This window comes from Phaethon aethereus (assembly GCF_964289735.1).
Source record: "Phaethon aethereus genome assembly, chromosome: 1".
NCBI classification, from domain to species: Eukaryota; Metazoa; Chordata; class Aves; order Phaethontiformes; family Phaethontidae; genus Phaethon; species Phaethon aethereus.
Window position 1 is genome coordinate 91228099 of NC_138575.1, and position 15695 is coordinate 91243793.

General features: G+C 42.0%; 1 protein-coding gene across 1 annotated transcript; it reads right to left on the bottom strand.

The window, feature by feature from the left end:
• Positions 1-284: 284 nt before the first annotated feature.
• LOC309403487 (beta-1,4-galactosyltransferase 3-like) lies at positions 285-13679 on the bottom strand (the record flags this gene model as incomplete). Its single annotated transcript, XM_081997638.1, has 6 exons — positions 285-744; positions 1610-1714; positions 4487-4609; positions 5164-5354; positions 6241-6476; positions 13442-13679. The coding sequence occupies 6 exons, from the start codon at positions 13677-13679 to the stop codon at positions 603-605; spliced, it is 1035 nt and encodes a 344-aa protein (XP_081853764.1). The 3' UTR covers positions 285-602.
• Between the last annotated feature and the right edge of the window lie 2016 nt (positions 13680-15695).

The window sequence follows — 15695 nt, forward strand, 5'->3', positions numbered from 1 at the left end:
CCCCTTCAGCCTGAATTTCTTAGAGCTACAATAAAAACATTTAAACACTTGATAGATCAGGCCAGAAAAAAGGCTGGCTTCAAGGCAACTTTCTCCTTTATTACACTCATGTTAAATATTCTAGAAAATCTTAACCCAAACATGTAACTCCATTTATTTTACTCAAATTCACAAAAGATATTTACACAACTGTACCTTTAGCACTCTCCCAAAATACAGCACTTCAGAGACCCATCTGACACAATGGCTTGAAGCCCAGAGCTATCCAGCTATGGGACAAAGGTTCCAGGAAAACGTGGGTCAGGTCAAAGAGACCTTGATCACCAGAGGGCTAGGTGGGGGGTCTGGCTCAGTGGTTAGTTTTACAGTGCTTTGACAATTTTTACAGTAAGCCACAGCCTGATTATTAGCTATCATGCCCTATTCCTGAAGCCTTTTCTTCTAAATCTTAAACAGTCAGAAGAAAAGTGAAATGTGTGAAAGATAGAAGGATTGGTCTCAGGTGATGCAGACTCCACACCACAACAGGAGGTAGAGGCTGAATGTCCACAGGCATGCTGCCATGCTGAGGCCAAACTTTGCTTTTTTTTTTTTTCATTCCCTTAAGAAAATGGGGGAACATATCCAATGTCCACAGTGATGTTGGTATAAAGAGGATGCTTTGTCCTGGAAAGGAGCGTGAACTCTAATGAATTCATTCCGTCATCCTTCCATGTTTTTCTGGTGTTGTGTCGAGAAGTAGGCCTGAAGAAGGAAGAATACCTGCAGTTAGACAGAAGAAACAGACTTCCAGCAGGGAAGAAAGGCATTTTATAAGACTAAATAGATTAGAGTAAGTTCATGCTGAGTATTCTACACAAGGAAGACAATTTGGACCAGAACCTGATCAGCCAGGGAGACCAGTGGTGGTAACTACAATCCACAAAAGAAACTGGCAGCAGCTAGGAGACGTAGGAGTGCCACATGAATGCTTGCAGCAGCAACATACACAGGCTGCTGGAGGTAGGTTTTAGGACAGGGTTGTTATGGAGACCTGAGTTTTGAGATGATAGAGGGAAGCCTGCACTGTCAGTATGAGAAGCCTCCACCACACTTGACCTAACACCCACTCCAGCTCTTTTATGTAAAACTGGGTCTTTGCTAAGGTCTCTCATAGCACCTTCTTCATGTCTTCAAACTAGAATGCTGCTTTCCTTTTTATGGCACACTGTAAATCCACACAGATTGAAGAGTGAGTTCTTATTATAGGGAAGCTGTAACAAAGTGCCTCTTCAAACTGAACTCTCCCTGTTTAAAAAAAATACTGCCTGCCTTGTAAAGTTTTATTCCCTAAATAATTTGATGCTTAAGTCTGATATGTGTTAGCTTCCTAGCTAGCACATGTCCTTTACATTTGAAGGGTTTCTCCGAGTTTCCTGTTGTTGAGGCAGAAGCAGAATGATTCAGTTGAAACTGACTGGGAACCGCCTTTAAATAAATAGCTGCAGGAAAACAAGTAGTGGCATTAGGTATACTTACTGCCTGTTCTAAGGAAGACAATGGTAACAGTCAACCTGCCACAAGGCAAAGAGTAGCTGCCTAGCTGTCATGTCCCACCCCAAGCAGTTACCTTCTCCACATCTCTTGTGTCTCTGTCTCTTCATTGTAGTCCATCACTTTGTAGCGTCCAAGGTGAGGTGATGTCCGGACTATTTTCATTCCTGCTAACTGAATCCTTTAAAACAACAAACAAAATGTTTGCTTATGCATAAAGATGCCATTTCTAGGCTTAGTTACAGGAAAGTTCTAGGTCAAAGATGATGTTCAGTGTTAATGCAAGCAAAGCAAAATGCAGAAGCTGAAGGGAACAAGAGTAACACCACAGTGCCCCATGATTTTCTCACACAGGTTCTAACCAGGCTTGGGCTAGAGCACTTCAACAAGGGTACAAAGAGGATTATAGCAAGCAGGGAATGAATAACAGCATGCAGAGCATTCCCATGAATCTGACAATTGAGCATTATTTTCACTTCCTTGTAAGAGCAGAGCTTTTGCCACTTAGAGGCCCATCACTCAAACTTAAAAAAAACCAACAAAAAACAACGAAAAGCCCAAACTTGCAGTTTCTGAAAGGAAGCCAGTCCTGATTTTCAGATCCAGATTAAGCCTCTCTCTCCTCTTTAATCAGGCCATCTGAATGAATGGCGCTTCATAAAAGATTAATGATAAATACAGCCACCAGACAAACAAATGTGAGCTGTTTAGCTGCAGGACAGTTAGATAAGAAAAAAAGCGAACAGAAGGCTCAGAATTCCAGAACAGAGCTCCTAAACCCAGCATTTTGGGTGACTTACTTTCAAGCAAACCCACTGCTGATGGCATCTATCTTTGTTTACCAATAACAAGTGCCTGTAATAGCACTAGGGCTAGCAAACCTCCCTTGTCACAGGGCAGCTCTCAACAGAGAAAATTCCTGTGAATCTAAGAATGAACGTTTTATCACTTGAGGTTATCCAGCTGGCATGTTTGCAACATTTGGTTGCCTTCCGTTGTGATCTGGTAAAGCAGCAAGCTGCACTGAAGCAGGAATGTTATAAAGCTGAAAGAGGCTGCAGAACTGAAAATATTTGTTAGTCTAGAGCCATCAAATGATGGCAACACCTCACTGACAGTATGACATACAATTATTTTAGATTGAGTTTTAGACAAGGCTTCTTGTTCTCTGAACATAAGCTTATTCAATCAAAAAAGACAAGAAAAAGCAAGAACACAGACTAGCTTTGCTGTTACAGTTTTTGCATTGCAAGATTAAACTAAAACCATAATATGAAACAGTTAGTTAATACATTCATTTACTGTTAAGGAGAACTCAGCAGACTTTCCTGTAGTTTATAATGTTAACACATATGTGGTTCCAATCAGAGTAGTGTTTTCTTCTAATAAAAGGTAGATCCTGGTATCTGCTAAGACTAATATTCTAGAGTACTGCAGTCTGCTTTAATTAGCAGTATCCCAGAAAAAAAATTTACACATATTTTTGACATTTCAATGTCCAATTTCAAATACTAATTAATTTTGTCACTACAGGGTAAGAGATGCTTCAGAACCTCCTAAAATCCAAATCCCAGTAGGTACATCAAGCTGGCCATTCAAAAACAGACAGCTCATCCCTAACTTCTGCAGGTTGAGAATTCAGTATGTGAATAAATCATTAACAGGCACTGTCCATGGTCTCCATGTAAATATGGGCCAGAACATTGCTAATCATTAGTATAAGTTTTTAGAGAAACAACACATGGTTTACCTCCCTTCACAAAAGGGCTATTTTGTGATCTACATAACCTACTTGCCTTAAGAGATTTCTGTAAGGAAGTGCACTCCTATGCGTAACTGGCATGACTCTTTACCACCAGTACTGAAAATCACATTAGGATGCCTAAGCTGTACTAAGAACAGCTGAATAGACCCAGCATTGTAGTGTTTGATGTAAAGATCTATTTTCATGGCATTCCATTCCTTTAGTAAATGCTGAATTTCTAAACATTCATACCACCTTTTAGTTAGCTTTCTCTGAAAGGAGAAGGAAGAATTCTATGTTAGAAAATCTGACTTTCAATTCCCAGAAGAATACTGCTTTGTAAAAACTCCTACAGTCCTCGAACAGAACATTCCACCAAAATTGTGTAACTTGTCACACTGTGCAAGACCAAAAAAAACACAAGGCCTTTATTGTCAGTTTAGTTTTATAAAATCCCTGTGAGCTTGCCTCAGTGCAGGATGATGAAGGTGCACTGTGCAACTACAGAGCTGAATAAAGAAGCTACAGCCATGACTTTTGTACTTGAAGAATTCAGATTAGGCAGAGTACCTGGAACTAAACTCATTGTATTCACTTCTATAGCATGCTGCTGCCATGGCAACTGAATTACAAGAAAAAGCACCAGATCTTGCTGTCACTGACTCACAACAGTACACAGGCTTCTCCATCACCCGGTACTAAAGACAGAAGTTAGAATTCCTTGTGTTCCTTAATTCCAAGTATTGGTGATTAGATAAAACTTGGAGCAACCTGGACACACTTAACTTAAATTCCCAACTGTCTGGGACTTAATAAGTAAGTATCTTCTTGGCTTTTTTTATTCATCAAGCTTGCAGTTTCCTTCCTTCCCTTGGTGCTGTTAATGTCAATGGAGTCACCTGTCAACTACTGGTGGCTATAACCCCCTGGACGCACTCCAGAGCAACTTAAAGCACAAGGATGTGAAGTAACATTCTGCCCTCCAGAGTCTGAGGAAAGCTTTGTCCTCCCAGCACACAATGACTGGATTCACAGATTCTGAGCATCTTCTGACATTAACCGTTCCCAATGCCAACAGCATTTTGGATTATAATGACACTGTGAACATGTTAAAGGAGCATCATCTTAGTTCCTTTCTTGGGGTAATGCTAGATGCCTCACTAGCCAGCTTCGTTCTATTTTAAGCCTATCCATCCTGTGCATTAGTACCTTGTAGCAATGTCGTCATTTTCACCACCACTGCCCCAGTATGTGTTGGGAAACCCATTCATCTTCATGTAATGTTCTGGAGTCAGAGCAGATACACCCCCAAAAAAGGACTTATATGGCAGACTAAAAGAGAAAGGAAAAAAAGCATCAATATTGAAGGCTAATACCAGTCCTCCACCAACTAATAATGTGATCCAAGTCACACATATATTAATCACACACTTTACAGATGCTGTCCTTACAATGCCAAACCCCAAAATAGCAAAACCAGTGTAACCCCTACCCTGTTCCATTCCCCTCCACCTTCCCTCCCAGTAGACCAAAGTAAAGCGGGTTTTGAAATTCACATCTTGGGTCAGTTCAAAATATCTGCATACTATCACACATCTTCCACACAGCCAGCAACTCCCACTCTTACTCTGGAAGGAAAGGCAAACAGAAATCTGCCAGTCATTTGCCAAGCTGAGCTAATGGTGAAACAGGTAACTGCAGGCAAGGAACTGTTCAAGATCACATGCTTAGGTCAAGAATACCCTTTTCTGGGGAAATCACTACTGCAACACTAACAAACAGAAAACCTCTTAAAGGTTCTATCTTTCACTGTCCCCATTCATACATTCTATGCAGAATGTGAACCAATTAGGATACATACTTCCAAAGCAAATGGAGGCACTTACGTGTACTGAAACTTATCCATGGCACTAGCCATATGCTTGGGATAGTATTCATCACAAACATAGAGATTGTAATCATTCTCAGGTACTAGGTCAACATCATGCAGGAGAAGGCAGTCCCAGTCTTCATCCTTCAGGGCCTCCCGGACACCAACATTAAGCAGCTTTGCTCTGTTAAATGTACCATTCCCCACCTGGAAAAGAAAACCTACATTTCTTCACCAAAACAACAAAGACAGTAACTCAACATTTATGTTTGTAAAAAAGCCTTGAATGACACTGGAATAAATCAATATTGGCTGCAAATTTCATGCCCCAGACTCTGAAAATTTCACCCATCCTCTTCACAATATTCTCAACAATTGTAAGCTTTGCTGTGTCAGGGACTATACACCATAGGCACCTGAAGAAGGCTGACTTTTAGGAGACCAGTAAGTCAATCCTAAGGTGCACATCTGCACACCAACACTTTTGCCCTGACTACTGCTTATTAAAGCTTAGAAATAAGAAAAAGAGATCTTGGTCAAACAAAAAAAAGCTGCTTCCCCCTCCCAATCAACTATCAGTTTTAATTAGTGAATCCAAAACTTGCGCTCTCACCACCAATCTTTTGCAACATCAGTCCATGTCAGTTAAAAATGGCTGTTTGACCTGCATAGGCTGCCCCACAGCAGGGTCAAGCCAGATGTTTTTATTTGATACAGACTAAAAATACCCAAGTTCATCTTAGCATTTAAGTCTCAACAGTGTTGCTCAGTAGCCACACTGACAAGCTACAGACAAACCATATTCAACTCTTGAACAGCTGAAAATACAAGTTACCACTTAATGGCAACTTTATCCCTCTAGAAGGAAAAAAAAAAAGCAGAACCTATCAATAGCAGAAATGAAAATCTTGACAGGTGGCATGATATTTCAATCATTAGCATCCACAGTGATGGGACAGCATATAACTGACCTCCCCTCAAGCCATGCATAAAGCAGTACTTCCTCATTAGAAGATTCACATTTCTTGCTCAGAACCTAACCCTTAGCTGGGAAGCTCAGCTACACCACCAGGCACATTTGATTTAGATTTACCTGCTGAATCAAGTAGATGCTGTAACTGAGCTGCTGGCGCTGCAAGAAAGGGTGAATATAGTAGAGAAGATGGTGAAGGTACTTCTCCTGGTTCCTGTAGGCTACAAGGATGGCTGACTTGTAGCGGGCCAGGCAGTGAGGTGGCCTGTAGCGTCCACCAGACTGAACAAAAGGATTTTTTTTGATGATCATTCTTTCACTAGGGAGCACCCTGAAGGTGATGGTTAGTGGACCAACTGTAAGGAGAGACAGAAAAAAGAAAAAAAAAAGAGTAAGATCAGCAGTGTTTCTCAACCTTGATGTAGCTAATCGGATAGATTTGAATATGCTTACTGTTTAAGACACCAGTCCTCCCACAACAGTGAACAGCGCCATGCAGATGCACCCACATGATGAATTCCACTATTGCCTGCTGATCACCTCCCCACGGCTCCACACCGAAGGGTGCCAGGCTCAGCACCAGGATGGCTGGCTACCTGCCAGACGCATCCCAAGTCCCAGCACAGCCGGCAAGTCTCACCAGGCTCCTGCACAGCTTGCTTTTTCCTGGTATTGGCTCCCTACTACACAAGCAAACCTCATGCTGCTTAGATGGGATCTTTCAATAAATGTATTCACTGTAAGAATAGCATTGAAAATGAATCAAGATGAATAGACATATCTGCTTTTGCTGCCCCTATGGAAAAAGTCTCTAAGCCTCTTTCTGAGGAGATTCAAGGACAAAGATGTCCAAAGGGATATTCACCAGGATGGGGGAGAAATAGTTTAAAGCCTGGACGAATACAAACGCTTTAGGAAATGTTAGGTTTATGTTAAAAAAAAGTTTCAATTTGATGTTATAATCACATGCCACAAGGGCTGTATTTGCTATATTATTTAATTATATACACTGTGATAAGCAGGCAGTACTTCAAAATTTTGGGAGAAGCCGATGGAAGGAAGAAGAGATATGTTACAGTTTCAGGAACAGGTGCAGGGTAGCAAAAGACACTACACATGGTAGTTCCTTTACCCAGAACCTCCATTTTAAATACAAAACATACTGGATATGTTCAACAGTTTTTACCTAATTAAAAAAAACACTGCATTTTTATATGAATCCTTCCATTCTTCAAATGGAAAAAGCTTGACAAGTCACAAGTAAGAAAGAATCAAAATAAAGTGTCAATCACCATTTTAACACAAGTCTCATATTGTTACAATATGAATAAAAAATTCTACAATTATTTAAATGCCTGTCCTTCTGGGTAGTGAGAAACAGTTCCAGAACTAGCAGAACAGTGAATACTAGCTGTATTTATACACAAATCGATGTGTCTTAATGGTTTCCAACCACTGTCAACTTCTAAGAAAATGCACAAATGCAGAACAAGATTAAAATCTATTACTTAAATGAACTTCACCTAAACCACAACTAAAAGCTGACACTGTCAAAAGACAGTTTTAAGTAGGAACAACAATTCTCTGCAGGCCATGCTACCCAAGGACAATTTTTTTTTTTTGCACCAGAAGACTGTGAGGCAAATTTTTGGGGGTTTTTTGTCTGCTTGTTTTTGTTTTTTAAATAGGTCTAAGTGAAATTTTTTTGTTCCTTCCAAGCTCATAGTTAATGCTATGGCTGTCTTAAGCAAGTTTTCAGTGTCTTGTAAGTCAGACTCCCTCTTAAACCACTGAAATAAATCTTCTCTCAAAAAACTTCTGATAATGAAGCCTGAGAGAGAAAGAGAAAATATTTAGGCCTGGTGTTTAGCAGCTTTCATTTCAGCAGGGAAAGGTATGGGTGTATCATAGGTCTAATTAAATATTTAAGCAGGTGAGTCCAGAAGATTCTTCTTCCAGCCCATCCTACATTCAAGTCACTGCTACAATTCTAACGAGGAAAAAAAAAAAAAGAGCCTGTGTTCACCCACATCCTGTTTAACTGACACAGAAGGAAAAAAACATCCCTCTACTGGTTTTTGGGCTTGTGGGGGTTTTTTGAGCACTAACAAGTCTTAGGGACTAAATGTAGCGTAAGATTCAAGCAGTCCATTCCGAACTGGGAAATAGTTTGCCCGTATTTGGAAGCTGGTATACCTCACATTTCTGCTGGGCAAACTGGTACTCAGCAAGTGTCTCCTTTTCTTCCTCAAGGAACACACATAATGGCATCTCCTGCAGGTCTGTCTGAACAGCCACTGATCCCATTCCTCACACTGTCAAAAAGGTCTACCACTGTGAATCCCACTTCATGGTTTGGTTTTGTTGGTTGTTTTTTGTTTGTTTTTAAAAGGAACACCTGCATTTTGCTTGTCAGCAAGATCTTGCAATAGCTGACTCTTAAGTATCACTTTTCAGTCCTCCCCATAGTATCTAAAATGCAGGGGGAATTTGATTTTGACTGCGTTTTACCCTCAGTAGGAACCTGGAGTACATTGCCATACCTTTGTACCTGAAACAGAAGAGTAAGTAATTCCTTGGGGAATCATGCTGTGGGCCCCTGAATCTAGGTCACATATACAGTTAAGATTTTATGAAATTATTACCTACTTCTAAGCAGACAGTTTCCTTTTCTGCCTTTAAGACCACCACATTTCAGTCCAACATTGTTTTTAACCTGTAGTTTATGTTGCTTTTTAGGTTTATGAACTCCGTGATTATCAGATCTTTTAACTAAAGCATCACTAACCACTGATTTGATGACAACTGGATCTTGCTAAAGAAGTGTTATATTCAGACTGGATTTCAACTACAGACCACTGCTTCAAGAAAAATATAAGAAAGGGAATTAATCCCTTTTGTTCTCCCACAAAGGCAAGGTTTTGTTTTCTATAATCAGTCGGGACTCTTTGTATTGCAAAGATTCTGCAGCAATAATCCTTAAATTAAAAAAATTCAAATCTAAATTTGGACATAAGGGCATGAGTAAGATAATGGGCAATAGTTTCACTCCTGTTGTCTCATTCCATACCCAAGCACATGATTCATGAGGGCAATATCTACATTCTTCAGGTTTTTCAAGATGTCTTGTTCTCCCAAGCTGCCTGGCTCCATACCTCAAACAACTCAGCTCAGAAACTCAATCTCATACATGCCAAGGAAACACAGAAAAAAATAGTCTGTGATTTACATCCCCCAAACTTCTGGCTGCCCTATGTTCCTTGGCTACAAGCTAAATTTGGGGTCTCAGGTCTCCTTCCTGCCTGACTAATGAAAGGCTAATAAACTGTAATCCAGTTAAATCCCAGATGTGAACAGAGCAGCTGCGGGCTGCACCAAATAGGGAAGAGTAACACCACTAAAGCGCATCTTTGGAAAAGGAGGAAAAACACAACTGAGACATGCTAGAAAGCACAGGATCCCAGTTCAGACAAGGTACAGAATCAACATCCTGACTGTCCAAGCAATTTCTCCGTAATCTGGTTCCTAAGCACTTTCTGTGCCTGTACCATCACATGGACGGTGTTCAATGAATATGAAACTCTAAGCATGTAGAGTTAAAACTCACAATTCCCTGTCTGTATTATTGACTGGCGCCAATGACACCATATTCTCTGCTTGCTTTACTTCCTAGGCAACACATATGACTATCAGGGGATCTACTGATTTTGACCAGGCCTATCCCATCTTAAGAAAGAAACTACATGACTTCTAAACTCCTTGCTACACGTTTAGAGTTAGCAGCTATAATTACTGAGTTCAACCAGAATAAGCAGAACTTGCACAAGCTAAACAAATGGAACAGTAGCATGAATACCTCACTGGGAAAGTGCAGCAGCACACAGTACATTAACAGTCATATCTGTATAATTCTACCACTGTTTGAATAAAAGAAAAAGAAAGCAGCTTAATTTAAGCACCAGCTTCTAACGACAGAAACAAGGCTGCCTCAACTGCAGCTGAAAATAAATCTCAGCTTTACCACCTTTTTACTTTTTAAATCCAAGAGAAGAAACTCTAGTAGGAGAGCATCCATTAGATGCTCATTACCAGAACAGATGGTCACATTTATGAAAAGGTTATGACAGATGGGAGTGAAAGGGAGGAATATACTGTAAGAAAGGCTTGGAAAAATTTTTTTACATGGCATGAGCATATTTAAAGCAGCAGAGTTACAGACAGAACTTTCAACTAAAGTCCTCAAGGGCCAAACCACCTTGTTCAGCACATACCATGCATGAAGTAAGGTACTGCTTTAAAACAAAACGAAACAAAAAAACCCAAAACCAAAAAAAAAACACAAAACTTCTAGCATCAAGCTTCTTCCTGGTAAGAGGAAAAGATGAACTGAAACAACACATCTTGTGTGTAATTTGAGAAAGTCAGATTCTGAATTTAAATACTACTTCATTAAGTTTGAATAAGCACAACTCTAGCATATAAACACTTTGCTTATTCCAAAAACAAAGGAGGAGAAAACAAGCAACTGGTTATTTGTGTAGAAACTTTAACCTTTAAGGTAACTTGAGTAATTTATTCACAGCAATAATGAAGACGCTGATTATCTAGTACAATACTTTTCAAGTTGTTAGTCACAAAAGGTTCAATGGATACCACTACGCATTAAAAAAGTAACATTAGTCAGCCAGAGTCTAGTTCCTCCAAGGCAGAAATGTTTAGCAATTACACTTTAGTTCTTGCTCCACAGCTAGGAAAAAAAAGAGACAGATGAGCTGCAAGCTGATCTTACACTCATAAGTGGAAGAAGTGCTGCACTTCATAAAAGCCCTGATGCAGAACCCATTTAAGCCATTTGGCATTTTTCCAGTTACCTTAACACGCTTTGGAGTGGACACTGACTTATTACCAGCTCTGAATTGGAGACTGGAGTCCTCAAGAATTGATGTGAAATCTCATTTTAATGGAGCTTATGAAATTAATATTAAAAGGCATCGTTCTTGCTGATATAACACTTCCAAGAGAGATCAGTCCCATGAGAGAAGATGATAACAACCAATTAAGATATTTATAAAGTATTTATGTATCTATTATGTATCTATTCATATATGCCCATCACATACAAAACAAAGGGCAACTACCTTGCAGAGTAGCACCCATTTCTCTAGTAAAAAAAAAAAACCACCCCCCCCCCCCCCCCAAAACCACCACACACCACAAAAACCACCCAGAACAGGCTGGCATATAGTGATAACAGAAGGAATAATTTATTCTTGTATTTAAAGGGACATATCACCAAGTAAAAGTTAAGTTGTAGCAGAGCGGTCATTTTTCTTAAGCTGAATCTGTATCAATGCTCCAAATCACAGAATCACAGAATCATTAAGGTTGGAAAAGATCTTTAAGATCATCAAGTCCAACCATCAACCCAACACCACCAAGCCCACTAAACCACGTCCTGAAGTGCCACAATTTGTGTTTCACAGCAACAATGCTTCATATGCTCAACTATAATTTGTTATGCAGCAAAACTTCCACAATTACTTTGCCATGTTTTTTTTTTCTCCCAGTAAGCCTACTGTTTGTTTCTCTCCACAACTAACATTATGTTTTCATTTTAGCTCTGAAATACCGCATGCAGGCCAATGCCCTCTGTTCTCAGCACTCTCAGGGATGGGCAGAAGAAGAGGTCTTAAAAAGATTTCACAGCTCTAAGAGCATTGATTAGTGTAGTATTACTCTGCATCTGCCTCCTCCATATATGTCACTACTCTTGCTTATACGATGGTTTGCAGGCAAGCTGCACAGAATTCCACCTAGTTTTGTTTGGTTGTTTTTGTTGTTTTTGTTTGGGTTTTGTTTTTTTTTTAAGACCAAAGCTTTCTCATTTGACTCTTTTCAGGACAGCAGATGCTTGTCATTAGTGGAGACAAGGAGGGTGCAGGCACATTTCTGCTGCGCTTTTTCAAATAAAACAATTAAGTCTGAAACACAGAATTGTACCTTCCCAAAAGAACTGATGGGCTGTAGCTAGTGATGAACAGAGACTGCACTAACACCATTACAATTGGCACCTATGCAAAAAGGCTCTGTACTATTAGTATTTCACTATTTACTGAGTTGACCTGCTTCCAAGGCAAATGCTGAAGCATACACTCAAAAGTTACCACACGATTTCATCGTACATACTGCATGTATTTCATTTAACTTCAGCAACAGGGAAAGGAAGAAAACTTCCCAAAAAGAACAAGCATCATTATGAAGATTGCAGTCTAAAAAGGCTCATCCAACACATCCCAACAAAGTCCTCTAACCAAAGTAAGCAACTTGACACAACAGTAACCTAGCACTAGCTTTCCACAATATTTCCACCTGTGAACAAAGGTCTGCCATTCTTACTGTGCTCCAAGTGGGGTGAGAAACTTTCCTAGAACAGCAAGGTAACTACTAAGTAGTGCTCCTGGACTAGTTATATGCAAGACTTAGATATGCAGAAAACTGTGCAGTACGGAAAAAACAGACAAGCGTAACTTACTACACAGGCATCCCCAAACCAGCTGTAAGTGCATGCTTACAGAACTCACCCATTCTTGGCTGGCTGAGTGGAACCGATCACTATTACTGGAGATGCACCACTTTACTGCCAATAAACTTGCTTTATAGTTGGCTTTGTACTGACTTAAAGTTTCTCAACTCTTAGTAGTGCAATAGCTGCCTCTAGGATCAGCTCTAATTTGCTCCTAGTGTAAATACAAATTAACCTGTGACCAGACCCTTTAAGTCTAAAGGAGACTTCTATGACCAAAGGATGCATACCAATCATAGGCCAAAAAAATCACTATGAAGAGCAAGGTATCAAGCTACATTCTCATACAAGTGATATTTAACGCCAACTTAATCAGTTAATCTATTTATATTGAACCACAGGCTTGACATAAGGCTGAGACAAAGAACCCAGCAGTTAGAGCATGTCAGAGATCAAAATTATGCATTTACCAAAGCACAGTCATCGGCACGTTTTACACAGGACTGCCAAGGGAAAAAACCAAGATACTAACTTGGTATTATCATCATGCACTGTTTTCACTCTTGTTCTACAATCTCTATGTAGCCAAATCCTTAATACAGCAAGTTTTTAGAGCAGGAAAATACTTTTCCTTGTATAACCAATAAAAATGAGTTAATTAAGAAAGTTTTGGCAGTGTAAGTATTACCTCAGTATACCACTTTTAAAGTGGAAAAGTTTGAAAAATATACAACTTACAAAGTGTTCACTGTTATCACATACCAAAGCAGTTATTTCAAACTACCGGTTCATACCCACCAAATATTGGTGACTGCGCTGAGCAGTACGGCATGGCTTCTTCATTAGGAGCTTGGGTAAACAAGCTGAGGTTTGTATACACATCGTGAGTTTTTGAGTAATCCAGAACCTGATGCGAGTCTAAAAACCCACGAAACAAGTTGGAAGGTCCACCTCGGTAGAGTATCAGGATAAATATTGCTTGGAAGACAAACAGAAAGAGCAGAAAACAAGGATTTTCGACACGAGAGAAGGACATAGTTTCAGCCCATGCTCTGGAATCAGACCGGTGAGGAGTTTAATCGCCTTCCACGAGCTGCCGTTCTACGTTCAAGGCTATATCGCTGTGCACGGAAGACCTCCTCTTCTTCGAACTTTCTGAGGCGGCAGCCTGCTCTTCTAGCACGGCTTCGTCAGGACGCTCTCAGCCAAACCGCCCCTGCCCGCCACCAGCTCTACAAGGCGGTTCAAGCTCACCCACAACACAGGAGCCACGGCGGCAGCGGCACCCGAGTCCGGCAGGCAGCAGCACAGGCGCAGCGGCCGCCCTCCCGCACCCTTAACGCCTGCTCCCGCGGGACCGGCTGCCTGAGGCGGAGGCAGCCGCGGGAAGCACGTCCGAACGGCGGCGGGAGAAGCCAGAGCGGGGCAGGCTCGCCTGTAACGCCCCGCGGAGGCTCCCGGCAGCCCGACTGACCCTCAGCTCCGCCCCAGCCGGCGGCGAGGACGGCAGCTCCACACCCCACCATGGAGGGAGCAGCCGTGCGGCGGAACGACCGTTTCCGCCCAACCGTCCCACAGCCGCCCCCGCGGCCACGCCCCACGCCTCGTCCCCGGGGGTTTGCATGCGGGGGAGCCAGTACGCACCCCCGCCCCCCTACCGGCTAGACTACAGCTCCCAGCGTGCAAAGCGGGGCAGGGAGGAGCCCAGTCGCGCTCCGCCGCCGCGCGGCATACTGGGAGATATAGTCCCCAGGTTTCCTCGGCGCCCGCCGTTGTCACGGCCCTCAGCCCGAGTGGCCGCCGGGTAACGGAGCTGTGGGGCGGGAGGGGAGAGGGGTAGGGGCGGTCGCGGAGTTGTACCGCGGCTGTTCTCCTCGTTCAACCCCACAGCCGCTGTCCCGACTTTAAATCAGTTGTTGAACTGAGCAGAGAGAGATAAACTGAAATGAATACACTACTCTCTGCCAACGCCTGAAGGGGCTACAGCAGTGTAGCCTCCACACCGAGGGACCTCCTGTCATGGCCTCATGGCCTGTGAAAATTTTGGCTTTTACACCCATTTCTTTTTTGGCCCGTTTCTGAATGAGATGGGGCTTACGAGCTTGTGCCGTCAGCTCGTCTGCCTGCTCCCGTAATGCATTCTTAACGCGTTGCCCGTTTTTACTTAAATTTGGTAGAGGAAAAGGAAGTCTTACAGATAGCAAATTCCTACAAGGCCTCAAAGACAATCCAGCGTCTGGGTTTGTACTGAGGAGGGTAGTAAAAAGGAAATTCGTGCCTGTGAGAGGGGGCTCAGCCTCCCGTCCTGCTCCAAGGCCCGGTGCTGGCTGGGCAGTCAGCTCCGATGGGCTGGCCCATCAGCCAGGATGCCTGGCCCCAACGCTGGCAGAGCCTCTGCTGCTGTTTGCCCTCCAAACTGGGTGGCCTAGGGAAAAGATGGAGGGAGAGGGTGATAGAATTTATATGGGGAGTTGGGAGTACACTTGCTTCAGAGCTGGACTAAGATCTAGGGCATATATCTATGGGAAATGTGACCACAGTCATTCTGCTGCGCAGAACAACTTATTATTCAATTTAAACGAATTGCTTAAGGCCTAGGTGTAAATTGTCACCATTTCTCATTTAATTTTAAATAAATTGGTTTTTAAAATAAGAAATTTATTTAACATGTCTTTTTCCTGGGCAAAATCTTGCCTTATTGAAACCCTCCCAGTGCTGCTGCTGCAGAGATTGCTTTTCTTGTATATTGCTGTGAGTCTCTACATTCTCCCTGTGCCATTCCCCCCACGACCACAACAAACCCACCCTGCTTGTCTTCCCCTCCATAAAACAAAGCAACGCTCGCTGTTCTGCTGACAGCTCCAGCAAGGACAATGCCACGGACAGGAAAGACTTCATCTCTGCGTCAACCATGAAACAAACAGAGGAACCAAGATTTTTGTCGTATGACCTGGGGTTGCAGACAGCAATTGTTTTAGAGCCTGGTACTACTTCATGCTTTATGCTTTGCTTGCGATCCTCCCTTGGGTCACAGTAGGAAATCGCGATGTAG